Below are 27,128 nucleotides of genomic sequence, written 5' to 3' on the forward strand. Positions count from 1 at the left end.
GTTGGGTCCCCCCAGCTTGCTGCTCTTGAGCATTTGACTCGTTTCCATGAATTTCCTGCGACTCAGAGGGGTGACACTCATGCTGGTCAGAGACTCCTTGCTGTTCCTCGGCGAGGCTCGCTTCCTGATCGTCTGCTTCCAAGATCTCTGCTGAAGCTGCTTCCACTTCTTGATAGCCATCCCATGAATGGATTTCAGACAACCCTTTTCCTTCGCTTGCAGCTAGGAGAAGGTCAGATACTTCGGCAGGTATAGTTAGTTTTGTGTTGAGAGTGAGATAAAGCGGTTCAGGTTCATCAATTCCATCATTGTGGCACAACTGCAGATACAGGTCGACAATCTGGTACAAAGTCACCTTTGATATATGTAAAGAATCCTGGTCCAGACAGTCAGCATTTGTACAATAAATAATGAAAGAGTGACGAACCTCAGTAAGTTGAATGTTCAAAGCGTCAACATCCATAACGAGAACCTCATTGTCTCCAACATTGTCCTGGAGCACTCGACGGCAGGACTGGAAGAGCTCCCCTAACGGTGTGTATGCGAGATTCTCATCTTCGAGGAAAAATGTTTCGGAGGAGTCACCCTCCTGGGGAGGAAATAGCGAGATTTCGTTGTCTTGGTAGTACACTCTCACAGGGTACAACGAAGAATCCTTAGTCGTATCCTGCTCTTGCTCGTCGTGTTCCGCAAGTTCCGTCTCCTGCCCATGAGACTCATCTTGTCCTATTTCACTTTCAGTGGTTTTCCTTTCTTCCGGCTCCAATTCTTTGTTCTCGTCCGCTGTTTGCCGATTTTCACCTGCATCTTCTTCATGAACTTCGGGGCTTTCGGCGCCAGCTATATGATCTTTATGATCACCAGGACTTTCGTGTATATCTGCTTGTTCTGGTTGGTTAGTGTCAATGACGTTATTATCCAAATCCGCAGACCCGGACTGGTCCACTTCGGTCTCCTGGTTAATGTTGTCTTCAACTTGATGATGGTACTCTGGAGAAACTTCTTTCGGTGCTTCATCTTGGGGGTGCGCGGATTCGGCGTTATTCTCGGGGCGCGCTTCCACAATGTGTTCTCTGCTAGTGGCTTCATCGCTATCATTCTTTTCCGTTAAGATGTGTTTTGATGTTACTTGATTATCCGCTGGCTCAAGGGATGCCGGTGCTTCTTGAGATTCTGGTACAGAGGCTTCTGGAACAGGGGCATCAATGTCTTCATCGTAATCATCTTCTAGCATCTCCGCCTCATAGATCTTCTCGGTGCCGTACTGCATCTCGACACTGTAACTTGTCTCTGCATACTGATCGTCCACATCAAGCATGGCCGGTTCGGCGACCTCATCTATCATATCCGCATCGTTTGGGTCGTCCTGTTCGTATTCTGTTCCATGTGGGGCTTCTTCATATTCGTCGGCTCCCATCATATCTTTGTCGGTGTTTGAGGCTTGGTCGTCCATGACATCGAGGTCGATGTCGAAATCATCGGCATGCCCCTGATAAGGCGAAGCCATCTCCATCGTGTCATCGACGGCAGGGGGTTCCATTGCAGAAAATGCTAACGAAGAGGCTATGGCCATGGCATGAATGTCTTAAAAAGCAACGGGTAAGGGGAATCGCGGAAGACTTCAGGGTGACGTCCCAACTGTCAAAGATGGGAGTTCGAATAAAGGTGTGCCTGCTACGCTTACTAAGGAGAAAAGAAAGTCTCAACCAACACGTAAAGTAGAAGAGATAGAGACCCTTTCGGCAACCGTCAGTGTGAGAAAACAATGAAAGATAACAAGGAAAGGAGATAGAGGCAGGTGACGGGTTGACGGGTTGGTAGACGTGTAGAGGTCGCCAGCAGCAAAGTTAGGCTCTCTCGGTCTCCTTCTTGTGCTGTGGTAAGCGAGGGGGTAGCGCTGTGCACGGGCCAACGGAGAGACAGAAGTGAACAGCAAGCGGCTCCGCCGCTGGAGTGGAATACCTGGCATTGCATTCGGGCACAGTCTGGACACGCTTTCAGATAATCGGTCATTCCACTAAAGCTGCCATTTCGTTCGACTACCATCGAAACGGATTTAGACCGCTTATTATACAGTCATGGTTTGTTACCTCTTTTAGTGATCCCACTAAATATTGCTAACCGTTGTCAACACACAAACATAGGTCGTACTCGCAGCGTCCATATGCACCCGCGGGGGAAAAGCAGTTCTCTCGCGCCAGTTCCGTGAGATTGCTCGCTCCAGAATCGAAGCTCTGCTCGCATCCTTCCCGAAACTGGCAGATTCTGGCACCCAGCACACCACCGTTGAACAAGACAATGTCCGTTTTGTGTACCAGCCCCTGGATGAGCTATACATTGTCCTGATTACCAACCGTCAATCCAACATTCTTCAAGACATTGATAGCCTCCACCTATTTGCCCAAGTTACTACCAGCATCTGCAAGAGCTTAGACGAGCGGGAAATTCTGCGCAATGCCTTCGAGCTACTCAGCGCATATGACGAGCTGGTGACACTGGGGTACAGGGAGAATCTGTCGCTGTCGCAGATCAAGACTTTCTTAGAAATGGAGAGCCACGAGGAGAGAATTCAAGAGATCATTGAACGGGTAGCTATCTCTACTGGGCAAGTGGCTGGTTGCTTGCTGACATTACTCTTTAGAACAAAGAACTCGAGGCGAGCGAGGAGCGCAAAAGAAAGGCGAAACAGTTGGAGATGCAGCGAAAGGAGGCAGCTCGCACCGGTCGTGCTATGGCTCCACGCACCCCGTCCTATCCTGCCTACACTCCCCCATCCCGACCTGCCGTACCCGATACCTACGATTCTTATGAAGCAGAGAAGAAGAAATCATTTGCCAAGTATGTGTCTATACATTGCTGCCTTTGTTACAGTAACTAACAAGTAACTGTTTTTCTAGGCCATTGCCAACCAGAGGGAAGGGCATGCAGCTCGGCAAGAAGTCAAAAACCACGGATATATACGAGAAAGTCCGCGGCGATCTGGGGCCTGAAGCTGAGGAGTCTAGCCCTCTAGTCACCCCGCAAGCTTCAACTCCTGTCATCGGGGAGACTTCGTCTGCTCGCGCCTCTCTCTCTGCTGACCGGGATCCTGTTCACGTAACTATTGCAGAAACAATCTCTGCCAATCTCACTCGTGAAGGTGCTCTGAAATCCTTCGAAGTCAAGGGCGACTTACAGCTCCGCATCTCCGATCCGTCGTTCACCAAACTCAGACTTGACCTTGCCACCAACCCTACTCATGGAGCTCAGTTCCGTACACATCCAAATGTTGATAAGGCTGCTTTCACCGACTCATCTGTCATTCAACTAAAGGATTCGACCAAGCGATTCCCGGTTAATAACTCAATTGGCGTACTACGTTGGCGTGTCGCTAGCTCTGATAATGCCGATATGCTCCCTATCACCTTCACCGTCTGGGTGAATAAGGGATCCGATTCTACTACAGTTACCGTTGAGTACGAGCTCACTGGGTCGGACGCTCTGCGTGACGTTGTTGTGACTATTCCATATGGCGAAATGGAACCGTCTGTATCTAGTTTTGATGCTGTGTACGAAGTGACCGGAGATAGCATCGACTGGAACATCGGAACAGTGGATGAAAACAACGCGTCTGGTAGCTTCGAGTTTGAATCTACCGGCGATTCTGATGAGAACGTCTTTTTCCCGATGAACGTTCGTTTCTCCAAGACGAATCCTTTCGTTGAGGTTGATGTTACTGCCGTCTCCCTATTGGAAATGGATGGCGAAGAAACCGGGTTCAGCAAGGACGTGAAGAGCATTGCAGATGGTTATTTGATCAAGTAATACCGTTTTGGGTGTATAGAGTACTAATGATGTTCGGATTGCCTTTTTTAAGATTTGATCACTGCAAATTTCCTCTAATTCTGTTGACCAGGGCTCCTTTGTTCTTATATTCTCAATTCAAATTATCATTCCCGCCTAGTTGTCTATATGAGGATGGTAACTTCGGTGTACACGGTTTAAAACCAAGGGAAGGGCGTTATTACTAGCATTTTTTGGGGTCGACTTTTGAGCATAAGTGATCTATACCGAAGATCATATTTCCACATACCTAGGCTCACTAAAGGGGCAAGTCTGTTCCAACCATATATTGCCCGCTACTGAACATCGGTCGCTAAAGAAACACAGAATCTGATTAGAAAGTCCATAAGGTTATGCCTCTGGATTCTATTTATTTTTCTTTTCCTTTGATTTTTCTTGGTGGAGTAAAATAATTTCAAACTTCGTAGGACGGCAGGAGAGCACATGAAACGATAAGTGATGTTGTCTTTTTACTATAAATGCGGTAACTTGAAAGTCACCTGCCTTCGATGGTATTTTGGTTGTATTCCCATCTTCACATTACGTCGTCCTTCTCAATCTTGAACAGTCGGCATTCTACTGCAGCCGATGCTAATATTGAGGCATGGGCGAGAATGAGACCATTAAACCCCCCCCCCCGGCTGACCATGGCTCTCAATTGAATGGGTGTCGTCGAAGCTGGGTCATTCGGATGTAATGAAAGACGTCAGCACCGAGAGACACCCTCTCGACGGGGCGGAGCCACGGAGGACAAGGCAGAAAAAGGAATAAACGACTCTCGGCTCATGCTTAGCGTATACAACACTCTGTCAATCCTGTCATTGATTGATCTTCCAGGCTATCCGTACCCCCAACACTCCGCCATGGATGGTCAGCCTTTCGGTGAGGAGGTGCAAACTATTTCACATGAGCCACTGGTTATTGGATCACATTTAAAGTACGGTAGCCAGGGGTCGTAGGAAGCTGTTGGGGTATTCTCCTCTCTTCCACGCCACTGGCCATCCCCTTGACGATCAGGTGGGGTGCATCAACGGGGAATCTCAGTCAACCAAGGCATGAGGGTTGTCATTTCCACTACCTACTATTGTACGTATGTCTTGCTAACCTAACCTTCGGCCGAAATATCGAAACTAAACCTGTCAAGTTTCCAACCGGTCATGTCAACTATGGATCGCCCCGTCACTCCAATATTTCTGTTCACTTAAACTTTGACCTCATCTAACAGCAACCCCAAAGATGCATCCTCGCATAAGCATTACATATAGGGACAAGACGGAAAAGAGTGATTCTAGACCATGTTCAACCAGCCCTGTGAGAGGCTCTTCCGGTGAAAATGGGCATACGGCTGAAATGGTGGAAGCCAATGAGATCGTGCAGGGAGGCTCTAGGTGTGACCGATCAACCCTACTCCACTACATGTCACACTGGCTCCCCTACACGGCGTCTAAGGCGACATTTGGGCACGATGGATATCCCCTGTCAAGTATCAACCGCCACCCGGTTAAAAAGAATCAATGATTTTATAGGAAACAGCCTGATCGCCTCATTAGGTATCGGCGGTGAACATCCAGTTCCCCGATCCATCTAGAACCTAACTGACTCTGGCTTCTATACCATTGCAACTGCGCATTATGGGTTTCAGATATCCATCAAAATGTCTCTCAGAAATGACCCCCACATGGCGCTCTGCCACTCCGAGAAACTTTTTCATCTTTATTTATATTTTTGGGGGGTTTCATTTTCCTATCTTGGTATAATTGCAGTGGTTAAATATGAGACACTTTTGACTTCCTTTCCAGGATATGTTGTGAGTCGTGTCTCAGTGCCATCTTTATAATGGCGACATCTTATGAGATGTTTCTTCCCTAGAAGCCAAAGCAACTTGATCGACAGCAGCAAACAATTTCTGGTACGCATAGAAGTAAGAACCTTATTTGCCTAGGTATGCGTGTCTTATATATTGACTTTGTAGTGAAGCCTTGGTACTTGTCCTGTTTGTTTAAAAAAAATTTTTCAGTTCTCCGATATATCCATGTCGCTTTTATTACACGATGATTAACCTGCAGTTTCTCTCCTGGAAAGAGCAGCCTACTATGTTCAGTGCATCTTCCTCTGGTGCTAAAAGCTATAGCCATGGGGTATGATCTGTCTCTTCGAGCACTAAAGCAAATATCCCACTTTCCGTCCGTGTTCACGTGTTTATGCTCCTAATAACATGCAGGACACTCCAATGGCCCCGCCATCCACACACGACATCGATCATATCTTGGGTAGCAGGAAAATGGCCATACCAAGACTGGCAGAAGGAGCTGAGTCTGTTTTCACCTCGCCTGGGAGGTTCCATCGCCGGCATGTTAGTCGAGCATGCGAATCCTGCAGGCAGAGGAAAACGAAATGCACGGGGGATAAGTCAGGCTGCCGAAATTGTAAGGAGGCAGGAATCATATGTTGTTATACTGACGGCAAGCGAGAGAAATCTAAAAGGTTAGTGGCAAAGTTCTTTGATTTATTTCCTTAGTTCTTTGGTGCCTTGAACATGCCAACATTCACAAATCTCTTCCAAAAGACAGATGGCTAGCTTAGAAGGAAAGATACAGGCCTATGAAGATATCCTTAGAAAGCTGAGCAGTCGATTCGGTATCTCTGACGAGCAGTTGATGAGTTTTGCGCTGGCAGTGGGTGTGAATGCCCCTTCCTCATCCCTCTGTACTAAGTGAAAGCAGGGATCGGCTGCTGCATCTACGGCACAGCCTGATGCATATGCCGCTACACCTGAAGACAGGAAGTTATTTTGGGTCTTGGGCTCAGAGGCATATCTTTCACCCACTTCGCTTGGTTCCCACATTGCCGACCATACCGAAGAAGATTTTAACAAGGACGACTTCACACGGGCTACGGGTTTCATTGGTAAAAGCTCAGAGATATCATGGCTGCAGATGTTGAGCAAATATATGGACTTTGGGTGCGAGATATGTCATCCAACTTCTGATATATCTTCACCGGCTTTGACATCCTTCTGTGATGGGCCGATAGCTTCGTCAAGTTATCACCTTGACGACTTCGATATACCTACTGTTGAGCGACTTGACACATCTGAGCTCCCGTCTAAGAACACTGCTACAAAGCTTTTCAATGCGTACTTGAGTTCTGTACACCCATCATTTCCCATAATCGGAATTTCGACATTTGCATCACAATTTCAAGCTTTCTTCAATAACCCGTCTTTGAAGCCAGGAAACAAGTGGCTGGCCATTTTGAACCTTATCTTTGCTATTGGTGCAAGATATGCCCATTTGACCAATGCAGAATGGAGAAGGGACAGGGATGATCATTATCCATACTTCATAAGAGCGAGAAACATGAGTCTCGAGGGTCAACTGCTAAACCATTCTGACCTACAACAGTTACAGGTTGAAGGGTTGGCGTCGTTCTATATGCTATCATCTGGCCATATAAATCGGTATGCTTGCCTTGGATATATGCGTTTCTAATGTAAAGCTCGCCACGCTTACACATAGATCCAGGTCATGGAAGCTCTGTGGCAGTGCTGTGCGAAGTGCACTGAGCCTTGGGTTGCATTTACGCAATATAGGGAAGTGCACTTCCGATACATCTAAGGAAATAAGATACCGTGTGTGGTGGGCTTTATACACACTCGAGCATCGTCTCAGTGTGATGACAGGCCGACCGTCCTGCATCATAGATAGCTCTTGTACGACCCCTCTGCCTGTCCCTTTCGATGAGAGTGACTTCCGCAAAGAGCCAGTAATGCGCCTCATAAACCGTTCCACACTGGAGGGTCTTGGTCAACTCGGGCCCGCCTCGAATTCTTCGCCCAAACCAGATCTTAGGGACACAGGTAAAGGGACGGAGAGCGCAGATGTAAACGCCACTACCCCGTGCAAGTCCTTGTACTTCCTTCAGCTGATAAAATTGACATCAATTGCAAAAAGGATGGCAAGCAAGCTCTATAACCCTGACGGAGTGGGAAAGCCTTGGTCCAGTATGGAGTTTGCGATACGCGGACTCATGCTTGATCTTGATTCATGGCTTATGAATCTGCCCGCTGCTTACGACTTTACCTCAACACACACCTCACAAGGCTCAGCAACCCACAGAATGAGTCTAGCTCTCACATTTTACAGTACGAAGATTGGGATCACAAAGCCGTGTCTTCGCCGTATAGAGTCAAGTACACTTGGTGATAAATCGGAAGAGTTTTGCAGAAAGGCTGCAGTTGAATGTGTAGAATCAGCTTGCCACATGTTGAGACTGTTTCCCGAGTCTTTGGAAGCGGCATTGCTTTACAAATTATCTCCTTGGTGGTGTATTTTACATTTCCTTATGCAAGCAACCGCCGTCTTGCTAATTGAGCTTTCTTTTCATGTTCAACACGTCCCTGAAAAAGCGGCCATGGTGTCAAAGGCGGCTAGAAAGTCCTACGATTGGCTATCAGTTATGTCGGAGACTAGTATGGCCTCAGAAAAAGCTCGGAGAATGTGCGATGAGTTCCTGCGCCGGCTTGGCTTCAACGGCGGTTCTGAGATCCACTGCTTCCCTTGTATATCGGGCTTTACAGAACAGAACTCGCCCGATGACGAACCTCACAATTCACACCCCAGACTCACAAGAGTAGGCACCCCCAATGGCCTTCCAGGCGGAGTAGGCTCTATGCCATTGTCACCGGTAGACCATTCCAGCGTCGCTTCTGCCCGGCCATCGTCAGTTGGCCTGAAGGTCCCGCAGACACATGAAATTGAGCAAGATGAGAAAGCTCTCGCTGTACACAATTTTTATGACGGCTATTTACCCTACGACCCTAACACGGGGCAGATAACTGGTTCTTTTTTCCCTCTCGAATATGATATTGACATCGGACTGGGGCCGTATTATTGGGATGAAACGATAGGATGACCACTAAGCATCCCCACTAATTTCAGATGGCCCTTGATAGCACAAGGGACCTGTCGAAGAAAGGTCTTGCTTATCGAACACAAATCTTCGAAGAACTTCTGCAACACACACGTTGTCTTTCACTAGTCTTAGATACTTGATTACAAACTACTGTCGATTTAGCTATTTAATGTTTAATGACCCTCTTCTGACACTCTACAAATGGATGACGACGATATTTTGTCCGTCGCCCGTTCGTCTGCACAAGTGACAGGTACAATGAGAAGGGTTCTAAACGAATGACTCACCGAAAACAATGAACGAGAAGGCATATCGTTATGAGCCTAAAACACCCGCGAGCGAGATCAACAAAGCATAATTCACCACCTCGTTACATAGTTACCATTTGAGATGAGGTCAGGTCGATAAGGAGTCACCCCTTCCCAGAATAGATTCGCTATGGCGTTCCCAACACTAATTTCCAATCAGAAAGTCAACACAGCCTATTGAGCCACACAATGTTTCCCTAGCCACGATCCTTCATTACTACTCCATGGACCGTTTTTTTGCTTGGTTTCGCTGGACTGCAAACTTACTGCCGCTCGATTTCTTCAGGCACGATGTCAATACCCTCAAACTCTTTCAAAAGCCATAGTGGTACTGCGCAATCATACAGCTTTTTCCTCAAGTGGATGGAGCACAGACAAAAGAGCAAGAAGATAATGACAAGGCAGGGAAAACGAAGAAAGGACTAAGGAGATCAGAGCACGTATAACCTGCTGTATGAGAACATCTCCTGACCAGCCGACTAGATCAAGGCCTTGTTCCCGGGAAGGGTAAGGTCCCCGATCTCTTTGTGATGTCCAATGTACTGCATTCGATCCCGGTCCCTTGATTGTGGGAAGCGTTGATGCTTTCTCCAGCCTCAGAATATCTTGAAAAGTAGTTTTTACTTGTTGTATGGTGAAGACAATTGTTGCCGCAAGGCACTACCTGTAATGATGTCAGAGAAAAGCATGTTTCCCTTTATCTTCCTGGTATATCAATTGACTGTCCATCACTTCCTTCGAACACTAGAAGTGTCAAGTCTGTTGGTCGCCAAAGCGACATAAATACATCCTTCATGCTTTTATACACCCAATAGTAGAAGTAACGCCCTAAGGAGATATGCAAGATTGCCTATACAAACTCGACATAGTCTATGCCAGTATTTACCAACCATCATGTCTTCATAACAACAAAACCACACAGGCAGACAGAATGGCACCATAATAATAAACCTCAAGGACGCAACACCCGAGACTAATGTTCAGATCAAGCTTCCCAGTTTCTCTTCTTCGCTGTAAAAAGTAAACGAGCATTTTCTTCCTGGGAAGAGGACCGTGATAAGCCCGAAGACATGGCTGGCACAGAACTGATCCTGGACAGATGTATATCGATGACACGGGCTCTTTGAAGTGACCGATTTGCCCACGAGCCGGAGGAAGACGGCCAATTTTTGTTATCCCAGTCTTGTAGCTCAATACCTAGTAAGCCTCTACTGTCGCCCACAAACCGCTCTATACAATCTAAAGGTGGAAGGAATCGGCGTCGCACGCCGCAACCATTGTGATTTGTATCGATCTGATAATCAGGACACTGTTTGAGCGAGGAGATGATTGCAGTTACGTCACTTGGTGCCCCAGCGGGCTGGGGTCGTTCTGATGTGTCCTCGTCTTCAGAGTCGAAGCCTAGATCTGGATCTATTAAGGTAGATCCTAAAAATATTGTCTTCGTGCGCAGTGTGAAAAAGCGAGTCATTTGACCTAGGTGAAAGGAATCACAGGCACTGGAATTGCCAAATCCACACCGGCATTGATACTGTCGAGATTGGACGGCAGTTGCTGCGACCGATGCAGTGATCGACTTAGGGCCCTCTGGTTCCTCCAATGCGCCGAAAGCGCGGAGAAAGTACGCTTGGAGATCCGTAATGGTATTCAAAACGCATTGTCGTCTATAGTATAATTCTTCTGCAGACTCTGTTAGCATCTAACCACCACATGCTTATATAATGATAAAGGAAGGCTAGATTTACCTTCTAGACCATCGGAAAAATACCGCCAGCGGACGGTAGCTGAAGTAGGTGGTTCCACACCATTTACCCAAAACTTTGACCCAGTAAGGATCAGCGCATGCGTCCATATTTGGAAAATGGTATACTCATTAAGAAACCTCGCTATGAAGATCGTTTGCCGAATACGGTCCTCACTCAATCTCAGTACCGAGGAATCGAACCTCAACAGGGGGACTTTTCCTTTCCCAAAAGCATACCTGGACCTTTTCAAAGCATCCCGGATGGCATAAGGAGAGTTGAAGGCATCAGATAACTCTACCAACCTAGCAACTAATGATGTAGGTTGAACTCTGAGCTCCCCGTCGAGCTTGGCTTTCTCTGCTTCATCAAATGAGTTGAACGATAGCACTCGAAGGAACAGTTCAATAGCATCTACCCCGAGCTTTTGTGGGAGATGATCCACCGGCAGCCTGACCGTTGGCAAGGTATACTGGATCGAGATACCATCAGATAAAGATTCTCCGCCCTCAGCAGTGGTACCCTGACTCCACTTGGCCTTCTGTTGGATGAAATCCCTGCCTTCAGAAAATTTATCAGGGTCAAACAAGGCCCGAAAGTAGGGACTGTTCCTCATAAGATCGTCACTTAAGACCTGCCAACGGTGACTAGCGTTTTCAGGAGAAACAGGAGGAGAGCTGTCTGGGGGAACGTATTCGATAATCACATCCCCGGTGCTTAATAGAACTTTTACAGCTGGCTGAGCTCCAATCAAAGGAGTCTTTCCCCCTTTATGATTGTTAATAGTAGTAGAAACCTCCCCTATCAAACGAGAGCAGGGGGTATCGTCTTGAGTATTGCGAAGCCCCAATGTTTGAAGCGAAGCTCCTATTCCAACTGGTAATGAGGAATGACCTAGCTCCATGACATGTAAGTTCAGGAGGTGAGACTCTGTATATAGACCCTTTCCACACTACTCGCGTCACAGTTCTGAAAGCACATTAGAATTGTAGAATTCCCTATATTCTTGTTTCTCATCGATATTAATGGAATGGTAGCGGCTTGTGTTGTTATTCGGATGCCCCTCTACACGATTATGAGAGCGTCGTATATTCACCCCATATGAAGAGACCATAGACATGCGCCTATGTGCATTCTAGTAAGCGTAAGCGTGTTGCGACTCGATTATGGCGAGAAGTTGGGATTTAATGGTGCGGAACTGAAATCATCGACGAACGTTGCCCCATTGGGAGATAGCGTCATGTGATGATGCACCTTCCGAAAATGGCATTGTGTATCAACCCTGAGAGGAGCGGTTTCTAATGGATAGTTTCACAGGACAATTGTCCAATTAATAAGATACCTCTTGTCCCGGAAATTGTAATATACAGTACATCTGTTTTCACATTAAATTAAAGCAAGTGTGTAACTTCAATCAACTTGTTCCTCACCATGAGTCCAACTCCGCAATCACGTTCAAAAAAAAAAAAAAAAAAGAAATTTCTATTGATGGCACGAAGAAATGCGCTATCGGATCACCCAGTAACAAACGCAACCCAAAGGGAATGTGAAAAAGAGATAGAAGGATAAAACGCCGAATATTGAGCAGCCTCTCTTAAGGCAAAGATACAACAGGGATGTGCAGGATCTCGTATTCATTCCGGTTACTTGTGTTGGTATGCCCGTTTTGCTTGTCCTTGATAGACGCTTCTCGAAGCTTTAATGCATGCGCCATGCTGTAGAAAAGCTTCAAGGACGGTAGATCCGTGGTGTCCGCCTGGGATGCCTCCATCGCAGACCAGCTCATTTCATCCATTCCATTCCCCTCGTCATGATCCTCAAAATCTGTGTTCCCTATGAGGCTGAGCCTTGGGGGAACATGCGAGAATAGCGCCAGACACGGCTGAGGCTCCTCCTCATCTGAAGCATAGGGACTAGGTTGTTGTTGATCTTCTTCGTGCGCCAGAGATTCGGTGTCGAAGATATCGTTTCTTTGGGAAACAAGATGCCATAGCTCACCACATATAAATCCAATCACAAAATCTTGATTCGCGCGAGCAGCGGCCAAACAACTCTTTCTGTAATCGGACTTGAAAGAGGAATCGGTAGTGGACGGCAGACACAGGACAAGGCCACGCGCTAGAAGAGGTGGAGGTGGAATATCCTCATTGATAACAAATAGACTTGAGGTTGCGCTCTGAAAGCTTTCCTTCCGTTCATAGGCTCCAGAGTCCGTATGCGATTCCATTACATCCTCCGTATGCTGTGTGATTGTCTGGGTAAGAGATATAGTCGAGGCTTTTCGGGGAGGAAGTCCTAGACCGCTGGTATCGCCAACCGCATACTCAGAAAGATGTGAAGTAGCATCATTATCGCCGAAAGCTATTGATTCATGGCCAGTGGATGGACGTTCACTTGGGTTGTTGGCTGTGATTTCGGTCTTAATGGTCTGCACCGCATCCGCCACAGCCTCTCGAGCGGCAGCTTTCAGGGTCGGGATCAAAATATCCGCCTCTTGGTTGCCCACTGCCACCCCTGAGGCCCATGCGGTTCCCAAAACAGCCCACGAAGCTTCCTTTATGACACCTTTCGTGTACTTCTTCCGTATCAAGTCCACTAGTTGATTCTTCACTTCTCTTGACTCGGTTTTCTGTCTGCCAACAATATCGACGGTAGCATTGAGGATGCGGCCAGATTCCCACAGCAAGAATCCATGTTTCTTGGCTAAGCAAGTCAATTGGCGAGCTGTCTCGTCGGACCAGTCGTCGATAATATCCGCGTGGATCTGGAGAATGGCAATGTGTGGGCCAATGGACGATGCTAGTTGAAGTAGAGCAGCTGTGGTTGTGATGATGTGGGCGGGAGAAACGCAAACAGGAAGACCAAACGGCAATCCCTTCTTAGCCGTTGCTAGGGTCTGGAGGTAGGAGATTAAGCGATTTCCGAGGAAGGAAGGGGATTCGAACGTTGAGCCCTCCATTATTTATGGAGGAACTGGGATAACCGCGGGGGGGGGGAGGGGAGGAGGAATGTATGTCGTTCAAGAAACGGGGAGAACAATGGGGAATTGCCTTCTTCTTTTAACCTGAGAGCTTGCGGCAAAGTGAACCAGAGAAGTTGGCCCTCTTGATGAAACTAAACCTGTACTAACGTCGTTGGCGTCTAAGCAAATAAAATGGTCCAGTCGGTCGAGACAAAATGATTGACGGAAGGCTTTTAGGAACTCCACTTTTTCTGACAGTTAGTCCGTTCAGGTAAATCGACAAGGGGCAAAAGACCCAGTGTTGTGGTTATTTTATCTCCTAGGCAAACTCAATCGAGTCAGCTAATTGTCCCTCGAGGACGTTGTTGGTAGATTCGTTGGGGTGTTGATCTTTTATACTCCGACAAGGTAACACCTGTCACGTAAAATATAAAGAGGGAGAGAAAGAGATGAACGGAGACAAAGGGAGAGATAGGGAGAGAAGAGGGGGAAAAGGAGAATGATTCCGAACTGAAAATAGGGATTTCTGACATGGTGTATCTCATGCGTCCCTTCTTTTGTTCCTTTTTCTTTTTTCCTTTTTTTTTCTTTATTTTCTTTATTTTCTTTTTTTCCCCCTCTCTCTCTTTTTCATTGTGGACTTACTTTTTTGGACGAGTCGAGTGTGTTGTGCGTGTTTACGTTTTTGCTGGTATGCATTCATCTCAGGGTCACGCTCACTGATTCACTGAAGATCGTCTAATGGTGGACCGTTTGGAGGATCTCCGACGATTCTCCAACCAGGTTATTGTAATCACAATACTCCGTACCATCGGTTGTGGCTCCCCATATTAAGGGGGAGAGAACGGTTAAGATTCCCATCTAACCGGTACAACTTCCCTCTAAACCATTCTAAGCCTACCATCATTTACACTAAGGCCGAAAGGGGAGAACGGGCTGAGAGACCGCTTACGGAGTATGCACTAATCTCAATTTTTGTCCGAAACTTCCTTTGACCGCCTACCACATGGGCTCTAGTTAACTACTTGTCCTTCAGGCAGGAGTGCTCCGTAGTCGGCCTCTTAACCCTAAAGTCCCCATGTCGCTAGACCGAGTTTGGCATGTGGGAGGGTTTTTGGGGCGTACCACTGCCAAAGAGAAACAACGCCCTTTAAGTTCTTTCGGGTACAGATGAACCGTGGTACAAGCGGAGTGGAAATATAAACAGGACGAATGAGAATCGAAAGAGAAATGAGGCTGAGAGAGACAAGTTGGTGTTCCTCCCGGTATGACCGCAGGCCTCAGTCAGCTACCCTGGGGCAAAGCTGAATCCGGATTCTGAAAAAAGTCTATCTACTCAGCCAGCCCCGCTGAAGTTCGGCCGAAGGTAGAATAGGTCTGGATTGGATTCACTTTCGTTGCCCTCGGCGGAGAGCGACCGATAATGTCTGGTATTATGGAGTGGGCCTTGATTCTTTTTGTTCTTGGATGGCAAAAACGTTGGGTATCTTCGACATAATTAAACAGGATCCGTCGATCTACCTCCGGGTTAAAGCTATGCTCCCTAGCCTTCCTATAGTGGTAAAAGGTTGCATGTCAACCCTTGCCCATGACGATTTGAATATTGGCAAATCCCCACCCCATGCATGAGGGAACGCAAGGATCCGGACGCGGGCCCCAAGATGATAATGTCCATGCGTTTCCGATCGAATGCATGGTACATAACTAAACAGATGCACTGGATACATACATACCGGGTTGGTAAATCTTCAAGAAAAGATCAGAAAAGCCTCGCAAAGCCCCGAGGATGTTCATTCTGGGCCTCAAAAATCGTGTTTACTTTTGTCTGCATGTTGATAGGTTCCCCGGTCCTCATACTTACTCCTAGTAGCTCCATATGAAATATGTAATGAAACACTGCCGTACCGCCAAGGCACTAAACTCCACTAGCGCTCTGTATTGGCCATTGCAAATGCAACTCAGTTATATCAGGGAACCAGACCACAGGTTAACGGCACCCCCTAGCCATCAAGTGCTGGAAGTCTGTTGGATTACTCAGGCCCCTATGAGGCTCCCTATGACAAAGTCGACCAATTCCTTTCACTTGACAAGTTAGGCGCTTGGACAATCATGCAGGAAATGATCTATGCTTAATCTAGACCCAGAGCTTATGCTTGCTTTTGCTGATGTACATTACTACATGTATCTACTCTGAAATTACTCCTGGATTTTGCCGCCCATTAGACCTCTTCTTATTCTTCTTCTTCTCCATGTCCATGCACCTGATATCTACTGAGGCAGTAGGTGCTTACATATAATTCCAAATTATAACCCATCAGACTGGTATCCCTCAAAACTCGGTTCGTAAGATCGACCGTATTGCAACGGCCTGATCATGTCTAGATACGTTCATATTTACGAGACAAAATGTACACTGCTTCACGTACCCACTCGTTCATTTGACATACAACGGCATCTTTATTTTCTTTTTTTTTTCTCTTTTCTTTTTTCTTTCTTTTTCCTCTCTCTCTCTTCTCTACTCCCTAGGTATCCATTATAGAGATGATCGTCTCTTTTGGGTTGCTGACTAACCATCTGGCCAGGGGTCACCTTCTCTGAAAGGTTAGCGCCAAACTTGGTCCATCCTCGGCATAAGCGTGATTAAGGAAGAAGAGGAGCGTAAAGATGACTTTGTGGAATCTTCGCATCGCCTCCGCTTTCTCCTGATGTTCATACCTGTTGATGAATCAATGAACACTACTAAGTACCCTTTCAACACCGGTCATTTTCGTGGGTGATTAGCTACATCGCAGAGGTTGCAAATTATTTTTTGACCGGGTTGCGCGCAAGAGTATTTTGTTCCTTAACTCTTTTTCTTTCTTTTTTTCTTCTTTTCTTACCTTCTTTCCTTCCGTGCCCCTTCCCTTGTACCCGTCGGAGCCACCGGACCCGCGACCCTAGATATTATTTTGAAGCTCACGCCACTCCTTTCCGATTATCCATTCCGTTTTTTAGGTGTGGTGTGATCCGTCCAACTACATCTCTCGAATTTCCACGCTTATATCTCATCTCTTCTACATTCTTCCTACAACGATTGGCATCCATAATTGAGCGTTTCTCGTTCAATAACCATGCCTGGAAGGACGCTACCAACGTTTACCTCCGCCGAGGTTGAGTCCCATAACAATGCCAAATCCTGCTATGTGACTCTGGGATCCAAAGTCTACGATATTACCTCTTTTGTCGATGATCATCCTGGTGGCGGTGATTTGATCCTTGAGTATGCTGGGAAAGACGTCAAAGAAATTCTGCGCGATGCCGTCTCCCACGAACACTCGGAAGCAGCCTACGATATTCTAGAAGACAGTCTGGTTGGCTTCATTGCCTCGGACTCGACTGGCAAAGGTGCAAGCATAGATGGTGTAGGGAAATCATCGGGCCCTGTATATGCCGCAACTGGAATGTCCCGCGAAGAGGACTTGTCTGTTGAGACGGATTACTCCAAGGATTACCAGACGCACAAATTCTTGGATCTCAACAAGCCTCTCCTTATGCAGCTCTGGAACGGTGGCTTCAGCAAAGAGTTCTACTTGGAGCAGATCCACCGCCCACGCCATTACAAGGGAGGAGAATCAGCTCCTCTCTTTGGAAACTTCCTGGAGCCCCTGAGCAAGACTGCATGGTACGTGGTTCCGATTCTATGGCTGCCGCCTGTTACCTACGGTACCATGATCGGGTTTGCCGGGCTGGGGAATGTGTCTGCTGCAGCTGCCTATTGGGTTGGTGGCCTTTTCCTGTGGACATTGATCGAGTACCTTATGCATAGGTTTTTATTCCATCTTGACCGGTATGGCCCCTCAGCTCCCCTTCCAGCCCTGTGGTTTCCAAAGCTAAGTTTGTCTAGATATCTTCCTGATAACCGGGTCGGCTTGACCCTCCATTTCCTGTTACACGGCATTCATCACTATCTACCTATGGACAAATACCGACTTGTGATGCCACCAACGCTGTTTGTCGTCCTCGCTACACCATTTTGGAAGCTGGCGCATAGTGTCTTCTTCTATAATTGGTATGCCGCCTTGATGGTATTCTGTGGCGGCGTATTCGGTTACATATGTTATGACTTGACCCATTATTTCCTCCATCATCGCAAGTGAGTCACATTGGAATCTCAAGTTCTGTGAAAATGTTCTTACCCATGTTACACTGCAGTCTTCCACTCTACTATAAGGGACTCAAGAAGTACCACCTCCAACATCATTTTGCCGACTTCGACAATGGTTTCGGTGTCACCAGCCGGTTTTGGGACCGTATTTTCGGTACTGAGCTTGAAACACCCGCACCTAAAGATGTGAAGACCCAGTGAACGCAATCGCATAAGGATTTGCGTTCATCTGAATTATCCTAAGTACGAAGTAATGTCGAGGCTGATTACGGCTCAGTCTTTCATTCATGTTTGTTTCTGAAATCATAGGATTTCGAAAGCTTAGTTTTTGTTCCACCCTACTCTGCTTCATGTACAGTGAATTCGGTCATTTGCTATTGCAGGACCGTGATTCCTCCCATACATATTATGATCATGGTCTTTGGCGAGGCCATTTTGTCAAATAGTCTTTATACGATTGTATATGATAACAACACCTAATACATAATGCGTTTACCATGAAAGGCGTGTTTACTGGAGATTTAGATCAAGTAACCGTGCTTGTGGCGACGTTTCTATGGTTCATTCAGAAAATTGTTCGGAGGCAACGCCAAGAGGTACCACGTGATGTCGGCCGCTTTTCATTTCCACCCAGCCTTGCCTGTTATCTCGTACCACTTCTGTGACTCTTGACTCTCAATAACCCCTTTTCTCTTGACCGTTTAACATATTCTACAACGATTAGATCTTTTACTTAGGAGCAGGGACGCTCTATCTGGAATTAGGCTGTGAAACAGAAGGGTTTGCTCAAGCCTAGCCTGATCTGCCGTCACCATCTAACCAATCCAAAAGTGACCTTAATCCATCCCGCACGATCTTCCTTTTCTCCTTTCCATTCAGCTTCATCCAGGGCAGAGTTATCAACATATCGTCAATATGTCAGGTCTCGATGTCGAGGCTCTACTTGAGTCCACAGCCGCCGCAGCGCCACAAGATGCACGACAGTCTCAGGAACGCGATGACCGCTCCAAAGCCGATAGTAGTGACCGCCGGGACCGCGACCGCTCACGAGACAGAGATCGTAGACGCCGGGACCGCAGCCGGGACCGACGTCGTGACGCCGATGGAGATGAAGACATGAAGAGTCCGAGAAGCGAACATGGCAGTGCTAACGGAAGCCATAGAAGCAGAAAGAGGAGTAGGAGCCGCGAGAGTGATCGCCGTCGATCTCGACGTGAACGCTATGGCGATGACTACCGATCTGGCGGTGACTATTACCGCGGAGGTGGGCGGGCCCGCACTCGATCTCGATCCCCTAATGACGACCGCTATTACCGCCCTTCGGGTCGTTCCCGTCGAGATGAGAGAGATGATGACCGACGCTCTCGCCGTGAGCGAGAGACTCGCAGACGTAGCCCCAGTCGCGAAAGGACCCCGGAGCTCAACGAGGATGAGCGCGATAGACGCACGATTTTTGTACAGCAGCTTGCGGCGCGTCTGAGAACTAAGGAATTGATTGCTTTCTTCGAGAAGGTTGGACCAGTTAAAGAGGCTCAGATTGTCAAGGATCGTGTTAGTGGTCGGTCTAAAGGGTGAGTCTTCGATTTTCCATTGAAGGTATGTCGGTGACCTAACAACTGTCTAGTGTCGGTTATGTCGAGTTTAAGAACGAAGATTCCGTTGCTCCTGCTATTCAACTTACGGGACAGAAGCTTCTAGGAATCCCTATAATCGCACAGTTGACTGAAGCGGAAAAGAATCGTCAGGCTCGCAACCCGGACGCCAGCAGTGGCAACAATCACGCAGCTCCATTTCACAGGTTGTACGTGGGTAATATCCATTTCAGCATCACTGAAAATGACCTCCAGAATGTTTTTGAGCCGTTTGGCGAGCTCGAGTTTGTTCAGCTTCAGAAGGACGAAACCGGTAGAAGCAGAGGTTATGGTTTTGTCCAGTAAGTGACAACCCTTCTTCTGCGATGCTCTTGTTGTTAACTGGTATCTTTTAGGTTCCGTGATCCTAATCAAGCTCGGGAGGCACTAGAAAAAATGAACGGGTTTGACCTTGCTGGTCGAGCAATCCGCGTTGGCCTTGGCAACGATAAGTTCACCCCTGACTCGAGTGCTCAACGATTGCAGAGCCAAGGTGCAAACCAACAGAATTTCCAGGGCTCTTCGTTCTCGGGCCATGGAGGCCGTGGTATCCAGGCCGGTGGTACTAGCAATTTCGACCGTGCTGGCGGCAGGGATTCTGAAAAAGGGGCCGGTGCTAGTGCATTGGATGATACAGATGTTGCTGGTGTGAACTTCAACAACTATAGTAGGGACGCATTGATGAGGAAACTTGCAAGAACAGATGAACCCTCAGAGTCGTCCGCCGACGATAAGCAGAAGGTGCTTCGGCCTAAAACAGAAACCAAGCCATTGCCTGTCAATGTCAACATGGCAAGTCGGTGTGTTATGCTTCGAAATATGTTTGATCCTGCCGAGTAAGTCTACCCCTATAAATCTCCTTGCAAGCTATGGACTCTAACAATGTATACAGAGAAGAAGGTGAAAGCTGGATTAAAGAACTAGAGGATGACGTCCGCGCTGAGTGCGAAGAAAAATATGGCCATGTTGTTCACATTGCACTAGATCCTAACTCACAAGGTGATATCTACCTGAAGTTCGACCGCGTCCAGGGTGGTGAAAACGCCATCAAAGGCTTGAATGGACGATTTTTCGGCGGCAAACAGATCACCGCACAGCCCGTTGTCGACGCTGTTTACAGCAGTTTGTTCTCTCGAACCAAGGCGATCTAGTGCTCGACTCATCAAACGCCTACGAAAGCTTACATCTTAGTAGGTATTTCATCTAATAGCGTGGTATTAGGTGCGATTATTTGTGGCGGAACCACCGTCTAACTCCGAACCATTAAACTTATTTCGACATGGTGCTTGGCCTTGATGACACTACCCCTGGTAGGTGCCATTTTTGACATATTGCTTTTTATGAGCCGGAAGGCTTCTTGTGCAATGATTTGTTTATAGGGATTTGTACAGTGCATTAGCGCAATAAAACCTTTGTAGTTTTCCAGTATCTAGGTCTTCTCATTCACTGAAACTCCACCAGGCATGCACTTTGATACGTGTGATCAGCTAAATAGGTGATGAGCGCTTTGGATATCGACTACTCCGTAGTCTGTGAGTGTTTATGCCATAGCAACCCTCCGTTCACCATGAGGTCTATGCTTGGCCCGAAAGACACTGCTTCTTGGTTCCCCACCACCTGCATGATGAAGCCGCTAGGCACTCGATGTGAACTTTCACGCCCAAAGTGCGTAGTCAGGGAAATATTTATCATGAATTTGCCGAGCATAATCCACCACCGCCGGATATTCCCGAATAAGCTTCTGCGTATGGGGCGCCCTACACCAAACATAACAGCATTAGCAACCCATCACGAGGCATAGGAACACAAAATACGGAGAAAGAAAAAGAGGGGAGAAGGAGGGAAAATCATACGCATAACAAACCAACCCTGAAACAATAAACCCAAAAAGCGCCGCATCAGCCTCAGTCGGTTCCTCACCACCCAAAACCCAGAACGGACCCTGTCCTCCCCGTTCAACATGTCGCGATCTCGCCTCGATAAGCGCACCATTGACCCGCTCCCAGATCTCCTGGGCTAAGGAACTGATCTCCTCTGTCGAGAAAAGCATCGTCCCCTGGCCGGTAAGAGTACGCGTGACTTTGTTGTAGACCATGAGGCCTACCACGACACGAACAGGCCAAGGCAATGCCGCCAGAATCACATCCCGCATGGTGTAGTAGTTCAGCACCCATTTTTCGTATCCCTGGTTCCGGAATCAGTACACATACTCGTCATAGATCAACGTGCTCTCAAGTCATGAAAGATATTATTCCACGATGGGTAGTACCCTTTCCAAACAGAATATCGGAAATAAATCAATACATACGTTATACCAATACAACTTATCCTCCAACAACGCTATCAACCCCATATCCTGGAGCTTCTGTGATCCCGAGAGCTTCGCGTTGAAATCCTTCGTCAACCCCTTCTCAATAAATGTCTTCGTGATCATGGTCGAATCGCCCATAACGACCGGTGGGGCTGATTTGCTTCCATCCTCGTAAAGGCTCTCTGCCGGGATGGAGATGTAGGGCACTTTGCCTCGGGGTGCGTTGCGTACAGAGCCTGCTTCCACGCGGTAATGTATACCAGCGAAGCGCAGGCGGGCTTCCAGTTTAATTACGAATGGAGACCAGCTGTAGGTTTCTGTGCCTGGGAGGCCGCGGTAGAGGGTCAGGAGTGTTGGGGCTGTGTCTGAGGACATTTTGATTGATATATTGGGTATGGGAGTTAGATTTCTTTCTTTCTTTCTTTCTTTCCGAAGGAGATTTATGGATGGGGTATTAAGGTTGAATATATTGGAGGTTGCAAGCTTCTCGTATTCGTGTTTATATATGATACTTTGTGTTGTCGGGTTTGGGTCGGGTTTTGCGGCGTATTCAAAGCCGATACGCCCTGGGGGCTATGTTTATCAAGTGGGTGATGATTGATGGCATTGCGTTGCAGACCAGTAGGGTGTGGCCGTCAGCAGTCAGCACTACTACTAGTCAGATCCTCATGGTCTGTTCCTTACAACTCTACCTGCTCCACTTTAGGCTGCGTTAGGCTAAGACGGACACAAATCAAGATGGCGATGTATTGTGAATGTTTGATAATATGTACAGTGTGACCAGAGAGCCAAAACTCATCAAAGTAAAAGGAGTAATAATAAGAACAATATTTACATATCCTCAAGTTTAGCATTGAGTACTTACTCACGGTCATCGCCGTGACCGACGCGGGTCAGTCGCTTCTTGTCGGCGAAATTCTCGAGATTCTTTCGTTCCCATGCTTCCTAAACCGCCTTCAAGTCGTCGTTCCCAACCACCTAGTCGGACGACGAGGCAGGTTGCATTGTCTCCCTCCTTTGTCACTTCATTCGCAAAGTTGACCACATCCCGAGACCCCTGCTCGGGAGTCCTGGCCTCCTTAATGATGTCGACAACCTCTTGGTCACTGAGCGTGCCACTGATGCCATCAGACATGAGGACCAAAAATGAGTACTCCGCAGGGGCCATCTCAATCCTTCGGAGCTCTGGCTCGGCTGATACGCCAATCCGTTTCGATTGAACATCACCAAAGGCTCGCGTGTTGGCCAATCCGCTCATGCGTTCTTCTCCAAACGAGTCAGTCACGAATGTAGTGGCATATCGTCGTAAGCGACTCGCCTCAATCGGTGACGCCGGATGATGGTTGGAAGTCAGCGGAATGGCATCGCCTGTCTCTGTAGAACATAATAGTATCCGTGTGTCGCCGACATGGGACACCAACAGACTAGACGGGCCAGACGGATGCCAGAAAGGGGTAGGGGTTGGGGTTGATATGAGCGCGACACTAGCCGTGCTACCTCCCTTGAATCGTCTTACTCCTCCGACGTGTAGAGACGGTGTACGATCACGGCCGTAGAGGATATTGTCCTGGTATAATGGGTGACCCACGTTCTCCAATTCATCGCCTTGTTTCGCCGCTTGTGCCGATACAAACTCCAGATCGGTCCGGAGGAAAGCGTATTCAAGGACCTCTTCAATGGTAACACCCTCGGGTAGGTCGGACAGTGCCTTTGGCTCTCCGCGGGCACCTCTCCCAATATGTGAAAAATGAGGAGGCACAAATCTCTTGAAGTACCCTCCGACTAGGGTTCGCCAATCTCGGACGAGGTGCTTTTCTAGTTCCCCGATTCGTTGCGAGTTGGCATCTTGCAGAATAGGCAAATCCCCAGTGGACGGCTCTGTGTCCTTAGAATAATGGCCATCCCTGTGTTTCTTTAGACTGGACTGGAGCTCGAACGACGCTGCCGAATCCTGTATGTACTCATGAAGCGTGTGCTGTAGAAATGTGCTGCATTCGTTTCCCCCGTGGCCGTCAAATACTGCAAAATAGAAAACCTGTGGATCGCCACTAGCAGTCTCCGCCCCTTGACTCTCGCGGGGTGCAGGGGACCCATGGGCACCCGATCGTTTGATCGTCAGGGACGCAGGGGGACGCCTCGCAAATGCAGGTATGTCGATCACACCAGCTTGATATGTATCTTCATTCTCCGGGCGAGTTCCGCGGGAAGTAGATGCCCCGAAGTGGTGTTTCGCGCTGCGAAGAGGGATGCGTACGACTGTCGTCTCCCGGTCGACCAGCGGCTGGAAGGAGGCTGGGGGGTGAGATGACTCTCCGGTATGAGGAACCGAGGCGGAGCGAGGAAGTTTGTAGAAGGAGTTCACTGGCGCTCGGGGATCTGGATGAAGAGATGAAGATGGTAAATGTGTAACAAAGTAGTCGTGAAATTCAGGCCTCCTGGTTGCCCTGTTGTCGTTGGTCGCAGCATTCGCAGGATTCGACGTGTAGCAACGCTTTGGTAGAACCAGAGAAACTAAAGAAGCATATTGAATTAGTCAACGTTCGCCAAAGTTCCTGTATGAACCGGAGTCGGCGACACGATCGCCATCATGGACACTTCGGAGATAAGCCCTAGGGATGTTTGTGCAAGGGTTAAGGTATACGTACTGCGACGATCAGCCAAAGTCCGGACCTGGACTGTGACCCGCTTCGCAGGAGTTAGATTCATGAAGGTCGAGGCATTGACGACTTGAAGATATGGGGAAAAGGTGAAATCACGTCTGAGAGTACAGAGTAAGGAGTATGCAAAAAAAAAGCTAAGGAAGGGCTTTATCGGGAAACCGCGGGGATTGATGATTTTGCGGCCCGAGCGCAATTGCGACGGAGAAATGCAACGGCAATTTTCTTAGATTTAGTAGTAAATCCTTCTTATCTCCCTTATCGACGTGGCTCCCAACTTACCCCATGGAGTATCTTACTTATCACACTCTCTTAAGGATCGGATCAACAGCAATGTGTGGCATGTTATCATTGGGAGGGCCCAAATTCACCCCGGACTTTTCTTTAGCCTCGGATTCTGATACTTTCCAAAATCATGGACTCCACCATAACGCCATCGATCACTTACAACAACCAATCCCTCAATCCTGAGCTGCAACTATTGACATCATCACACTGCTGAAAGCCTAAACCGCTTTGTCCAAGTTCATTCACTCTGTTTATAACCAACACATTCAAGCCTGTAATAAACTCTGTTTTCTCTCAATTTCATGCGGCCCAAGATGCGGTGAAAGATAAAAGAAGAAAAGGGAGTTTCGGAACACTTTCCCAACCGAACCGGCACTCACTTAGCACGCATCTCACGGATGAGCTGAGTATAGCGTCTAGGGGGAGGACGCAACAGTACCTTCGCGAGGCCTACCAGCCTGATGTCAGCAGGACTCGTGGAATTATCACTGATTCTAATGGTTGGGGTAACGCCCAGACGAACAAGGGTGTTGTCCTTCTTTAGTGTCTGAGGGCCCCCATCATTAAATTGATCACAGTTAACCATTGACCCGGGCTCGAATATATCGTTCACCGCAGGAAACTTGAATCTATATTCGAATGGTAACGAATATAGATCTATTGCGAGCGCCTGTGCCTCGGTTAAGATGTCGTGAAGATCCACCCAGACCACCTGATGTTGGTTCAAGGGATCATGAGTAAGGGGACCTATGAGCATCCACAATTTGTCCATATACGAGTGCATGTTGTTTTTATTGAATTCGGAAAATTTCGGCTTATTTACCACGGCCTGGATATGGTGTGCCATCGCAATGAGCAGCGAATGGCGGACCACCACAGGGGTATCTGTATCTCATCATTAATATCGGCGAAGGGGAACTATAGGCTGCTCAACATACCTATGGCTAAGTGTTTCTGTATCTGTTTGATCTCCATATCCATCTGAGCGTCGAACCCTCTGACGACTATGGGTTGCAAGATATGGTGAACGAGGTAGAAGTTTATTGCTTTCGCAACCACGCAGAGCCTAGTGCATGGATTTCCTAGCAAAGTTGATGCATGGATTTTATCCGAGATATTCATGACATATTCCTTAACCCACGGGTTCAACTGACTATCAAATTGAATGCTAGGAAAATTGGTATACATGTGGCCAAACGTCTGCGTCTTTGAGAAAAGGCTCTGAAGTCTGGTCGAGATCAACCGAATGAGTGTCTCGGCATCGAATGAAGAACCTAGGGAGCAAATGCTCTTCGGAAAACCACACCGCTTGCGGCTAAGTGACGTCTTGGAGTTTTCTTCCAGACTCAGAAGTTTGCCCTGTGGAGTGCTAGCAGCTAGGTCAAACGTGGGAGGAGGGAGAGTAAGGACACTTGAGGTGTAAGGACTGGCTGACAAGGGTGTGTTTGAACATGGAGACCTTACGATAGGGCGCTGTTGAGTGGGCGTGGGAGGAATTATTGGCATAGGAATAGTGGGCTGGCAAGTGCGAATTCTCTTGGGGTTTGCAATGGCTTTGCTCTGGTTGCTGATTGTGGTCTTCTGTTTCTGGACCAAGTCTTCTAGCTCAAAAATTTTGACACGCTGTCTGCTGATAGTCTCGATATCCTGTGCACTGTATTCACGGCAGCAGTTGAGGGCTGCTTCAACTTCTTCCAGTTTTTCCTGGGTTGCTTTTACGCGGGTCTGAAGCTGTTCAATCACATCTGCCCGGGTCCGTCTTTGCAGACCGCCTGAATCAGGAGCATAATAGGGTTTTTCGATCGCCATCTGATCCAGAGTTCACCAGATATCAAAGGCACAGCAAGAAGTAAAGGGTGAAGATGAATCGCAACGGAAGATATGTAGGCTTGGATTAACTCTAGAACAAGGAAATAACCAACGGAGAAGCTCAAGGATAGAATATAGGTACACTTAGAGAGAGATTAAAGACCTTGACAACACTGAGGTGATACCTATATCAGTGCTTGTAGCAAACATTATCGGAATAATCAAAGCAACACAAACAGCCAAGTCTATATTCTGTTATATGGGGCACCAAGTGGGGCTTCAACACCAACCCATGGAGCTAAACTACATACTACACCTAAAGTGAATGGACTCACTGTGTCATTGTGACTAGCTCACCGGCTAAGAATAACAAAGAGATTGGTTTTATAAATAGGTTTTCCCTCTGACGCAGGGTCAGCCTAGAAAGACAAACGGGCAAGGCTTCGTTTGTTTCTAGTGCTTTGGCTGCCTTCAGCAAACACACAGTCCATTGAGTGTCCGTTGATTAGCATGACCAACTCTGGAACCACATCCTAGTAT

At 47.6% G+C, this 27,128-nt stretch overlaps 8 protein-coding genes across 8 annotated transcripts; 4 read left to right on the forward strand and 4 right to left on the reverse strand.

Annotated features, from left to right (window-relative positions):
* The first annotated feature begins 1,983 nt into the window (after positions 1-1,983).
* On the forward strand, positions 1,984-3,914 carry BDV38DRAFT_235255 (coatomer subunit delta). The gene is made up of 5 exons (XM_032053320.1): positions 1,984-2,081; positions 2,145-2,588; positions 2,642-2,838; positions 2,898-3,835; positions 3,896-3,914. Exons 1-4 carry the CDS (start codon positions 2,079-2,081, stop codon positions 3,802-3,804), a joined length of 1,551 nt encoding a protein of 516 aa, XP_031918662.1. The 5' UTR covers positions 1,984-2,078; the 3' UTR covers positions 3,805-3,835; positions 3,896-3,914.
* A 1,959-nt stretch (positions 3,915-5,873) lies between these two features.
* On the forward strand, positions 5,874-8,736 carry BDV38DRAFT_267814 (CeGAL family transcription factor; the record flags this gene model as incomplete). The annotated part of the gene is made up of 3 exons (XM_032056656.1): positions 5,874-5,960; positions 6,546-7,282; positions 7,341-8,736. 3 exons carry the CDS (start codon positions 5,874-5,876, stop codon positions 8,734-8,736), a joined length of 2,220 nt encoding a protein of 739 aa, XP_031918663.1.
* A 646-nt stretch (positions 8,737-9,382) lies between these two features.
* On the reverse strand, positions 9,383-11,946 carry BDV38DRAFT_127172 (uncharacterized protein). The gene is made up of 2 exons (XM_032051235.1): positions 10,790-11,946; positions 9,383-10,724 (listed from the first exon to the last, which is right to left on the reverse strand). Exons 1-2 carry the CDS (start codon positions 11,688-11,690, stop codon positions 10,030-10,032), a joined length of 1,596 nt encoding a protein of 531 aa, XP_031918664.1. The 5' UTR covers positions 11,691-11,946; the 3' UTR covers positions 9,383-10,029.
* A 322-nt stretch (positions 11,947-12,268) lies between these two features.
* BDV38DRAFT_235271 (uncharacterized protein) lies at positions 12,269-14,307 on the reverse strand. Its single transcript, XM_032053321.1, has one exon. It carries the CDS (start codon positions 13,743-13,745, stop codon positions 12,381-12,383), a length of 1,365 nt encoding a protein of 454 aa, XP_031918665.1. The 5' UTR covers positions 13,746-14,307; the 3' UTR covers positions 12,269-12,380.
* A 2,283-nt stretch (positions 14,308-16,590) lies between these two features.
* Positions 16,591-18,241, forward strand: BDV38DRAFT_127262 (fatty acid alpha-hydroxylase). Its single transcript, XM_032051236.1, has 3 exons — positions 16,591-17,574; positions 17,632-17,880; positions 17,940-18,241. Exons 1-3 carry the CDS (start codon positions 16,859-16,861, stop codon positions 18,091-18,093), a joined length of 1,119 nt encoding a protein of 372 aa, XP_031918666.1. The 5' UTR covers positions 16,591-16,858; the 3' UTR covers positions 18,094-18,241.
* A 416-nt stretch (positions 18,242-18,657) lies between these two features.
* BDV38DRAFT_127301 (putative RNA splicing factor (Pad-1)) lies at positions 18,658-20,848 on the forward strand. The gene is made up of 5 exons (XM_032051237.1): positions 18,658-18,672; positions 18,724-19,463; positions 19,517-19,825; positions 19,880-20,359; positions 20,416-20,848. The coding sequence occupies exons 2-5, from the start codon at positions 18,808-18,810 to the stop codon at positions 20,672-20,674; spliced, it is 1,704 nt and encodes a 567-aa protein (XP_031918667.1). The 5' UTR covers positions 18,658-18,672; positions 18,724-18,807; the 3' UTR covers positions 20,675-20,848.
* Positions 20,849-20,931: 83 nt separating this feature from the next.
* On the reverse strand, positions 20,932-22,457 carry BDV38DRAFT_127408 (glutathione S-transferase family protein). Its single transcript, XM_032051238.1, has 3 exons — positions 21,832-22,457; positions 21,377-21,708; positions 20,932-21,280 (listed from the first exon to the last, which is right to left on the reverse strand). The coding sequence occupies exons 1-3, from the start codon at positions 22,207-22,209 to the stop codon at positions 21,178-21,180; spliced, it is 813 nt and encodes a 270-aa protein (XP_031918668.1). The 5' UTR covers positions 22,210-22,457; the 3' UTR covers positions 20,932-21,177.
* A 248-nt stretch (positions 22,458-22,705) lies between these two features.
* On the reverse strand, positions 22,706-26,588 carry ptcA (type 2C protein phosphatase PTC6; the record flags this gene model as incomplete). The annotated part of the gene is made up of 4 exons (XM_032058649.1): positions 22,706-24,345; positions 24,480-24,592; positions 25,160-25,664; positions 25,718-26,588. 4 exons carry the CDS (start codon positions 26,586-26,588, stop codon positions 22,706-22,708), a joined length of 3,129 nt encoding a protein of 1,042 aa, XP_031918669.1.
* Positions 26,589-27,128: the final 540 nt, after the last annotated feature.

Source organism: Aspergillus pseudotamarii (assembly GCF_009193445.1).
Source record: "Aspergillus pseudotamarii strain CBS 117625 unplaced genomic scaffold BDV38scaffold_4, whole genome shotgun sequence".
NCBI classification, from domain to species: Eukaryota; Fungi; Ascomycota; class Eurotiomycetes; order Eurotiales; family Aspergillaceae; genus Aspergillus; species Aspergillus pseudotamarii.